The sequence below is a fragment of the Camelina sativa genome, chromosome 20, assembly GCF_000633955.1.
Source record: "Camelina sativa cultivar DH55 chromosome 20, Cs, whole genome shotgun sequence".
Classification (NCBI taxonomy): domain Eukaryota; kingdom Viridiplantae; phylum Streptophyta; class Magnoliopsida; order Brassicales; family Brassicaceae; genus Camelina; species Camelina sativa.
Genome location: NC_025704.1, coordinates 25221612 through 25223655, shown reverse-complemented (window position 1 = coordinate 25223655; position 2044 = coordinate 25221612). Strand labels below are relative to the sequence as shown.

General features: G+C 35.3%; 1 protein-coding gene across 1 annotated transcript; it reads left to right on the top strand.

The window, feature by feature from the left end:
• Positions 658–1650, top strand: LOC109131248. Its single transcript, XM_019241949.1, has one exon. It carries the CDS (start codon positions 658–660, stop codon positions 1648–1650), a length of 993 nt encoding a protein of 330 aa, XP_019097494.1.

The following is a 2044-nucleotide window of genomic DNA, read 5'->3' as shown; positions in this document are numbered from 1 at the left end:
TGACATAGATTTACATCATTTACTTAAATTATCTATGGCTTTCCATAGTTTTAATCTAAATTTACCACCTCAAAATAATGAAAGAGAATTTTTATTTGATTTGAATCAAAGTCCTGCCATAGAACACGAACAAGAAAATGGTCATCATATAAATTCTGGTAATTTTGTTACTTATTATTTTTTGTAGATTATTTTATTCTGCAGTGTTTGTTCATATACGTGTTTGATAGAACATGTGTTTGAACATGCAAGTGTGACTCATCTACTATATTCATTAGTATGTCTTTACTTTATTTCTTTTAATAGGAGTAATATTTTGTGACAGGAGGAAGTACTTAGATATCACAAGTTGTTCAGGAGGCTACAGTTCGGAAAAAAAAAATGACAGATGGTGAAAGATGGAAGGTTTATCACGCTCTGTTGGAAAGAAGCGTTAATGGAAACGTGAAAAACACCACTACAACGGAAGTGTCTGCTTTGTTATCCGTACCTTTGCAAACGGTTCAACGAATTTGGCGTCGGGCCAAAAATACTCTTAATGGTGAAATTGTTGATGTATCACATAGAAAAAAAGGTAATTGTGGTTCGAAGAAAATCGAGTTTGATTTTTCTCGAATTGTTGATATTCCATTGCAACACCGCAGAACTTTAAGGTCAATGGCAGCTTATTTGAAAATGAGTCATACGACGTTGGCTCGATATGTTAAAGAAGGGCTCATTAGGCGTCATTCAAATGCCATCAAGCCAAGATTGAGGGAAAGCAATATGAGAGCTCGACTAGAGTTTTGTGTCTCCATGCTCGATAGTCGTTTCATGCCCAATCACCCGAAGTTTGTGGATATGTACAATGTTGTACATATTGATGAAAAATGGTTTTATATGACCAAGCCGAAAGAGACTTATTACCTTCTTCCGACTGAAGAAGAGCCGTATCGTACATGTCAGAGTAAAAACTATATTGGGAAGGTAATGTTTTTGGCTGCCATGGCTCGTCCAAGATTTGATGGAGAAGGAAATGAGGTATTTTCTGGAAAAATAGGAGTGTTTCCATTTGTTACAATGCAACCAGCTAAGAGACGAAGTAGAAACAGAGAGGCGGGGACTTTGGAGTTAAAGCCGATGACCTCTATCAAAAGAGAAGATATCAAAGAGTTTTTACTTGGGAAAGTTCTCCCGAAAATCCGTGAAAGATGGCCACAAGAAGATTTTGGAAAACCTATTTTTATTCAACAAGACAATGCAAGAACTCACGTTGATCCGAGAGATGAGGACTTCCGAGCAGCTGGTTCTCGTTACGGTTTTGATATTCGTTTGATGTGTCAGCCACCAAATTCGCCGGACTTGAATATTTTAGACCTTGGGTTTTTTAATGCCATCCAAACACTACAACATGTGGTGAGTCCGAAGACGACAGAAGAACTTGTTGTCGCCGTACAACAATCTTTTGATGAATACCCATCAACGCAGGTGAACCGAATTTTTTTAACTTTGAAATCATGCATGCAAGAGATTATGAAAGTCCGAGGCTCGAACAAATATAAAATCCCACATTTGAAGAAATCTACCTTGGAGAGAGAAGGCAATCTACCTTCACAAATGGCTTGTGATTCTGTTCTAGTACGAGATGCAATAACTTACTTGGCAACTTAGATTTTAAATTATCATCTTGTAATTGTTTTCTTATTTTCTATCTTATTTATGATATTTTCATTTGAAAAGAGTTTATTTAAATTTTATTATGATTTTAACCAAAACAAGAGAACGTACATTGAAAATAGAAGAAAGATGATAATAACCCAGCAGAAAATTATGAGAAATACAAAAACTAAAAGAGTCTGGGTAAATAAATCTTCAACAGATCCAATACCATAGCTTTATCAGGATGAACCCTTCTTTCATCTTGTTCATCATGTGCCTTGTTTAAATCCAACTCTTGAGTAGTATATGATTTTATCATGTAAACATCTGCTGAGTAGTATTCACCTTTTTCTTCATGATTTTCTTTTATTTTCTTTTCCATGCTTTCTTCTTGTTTCATTTTTGT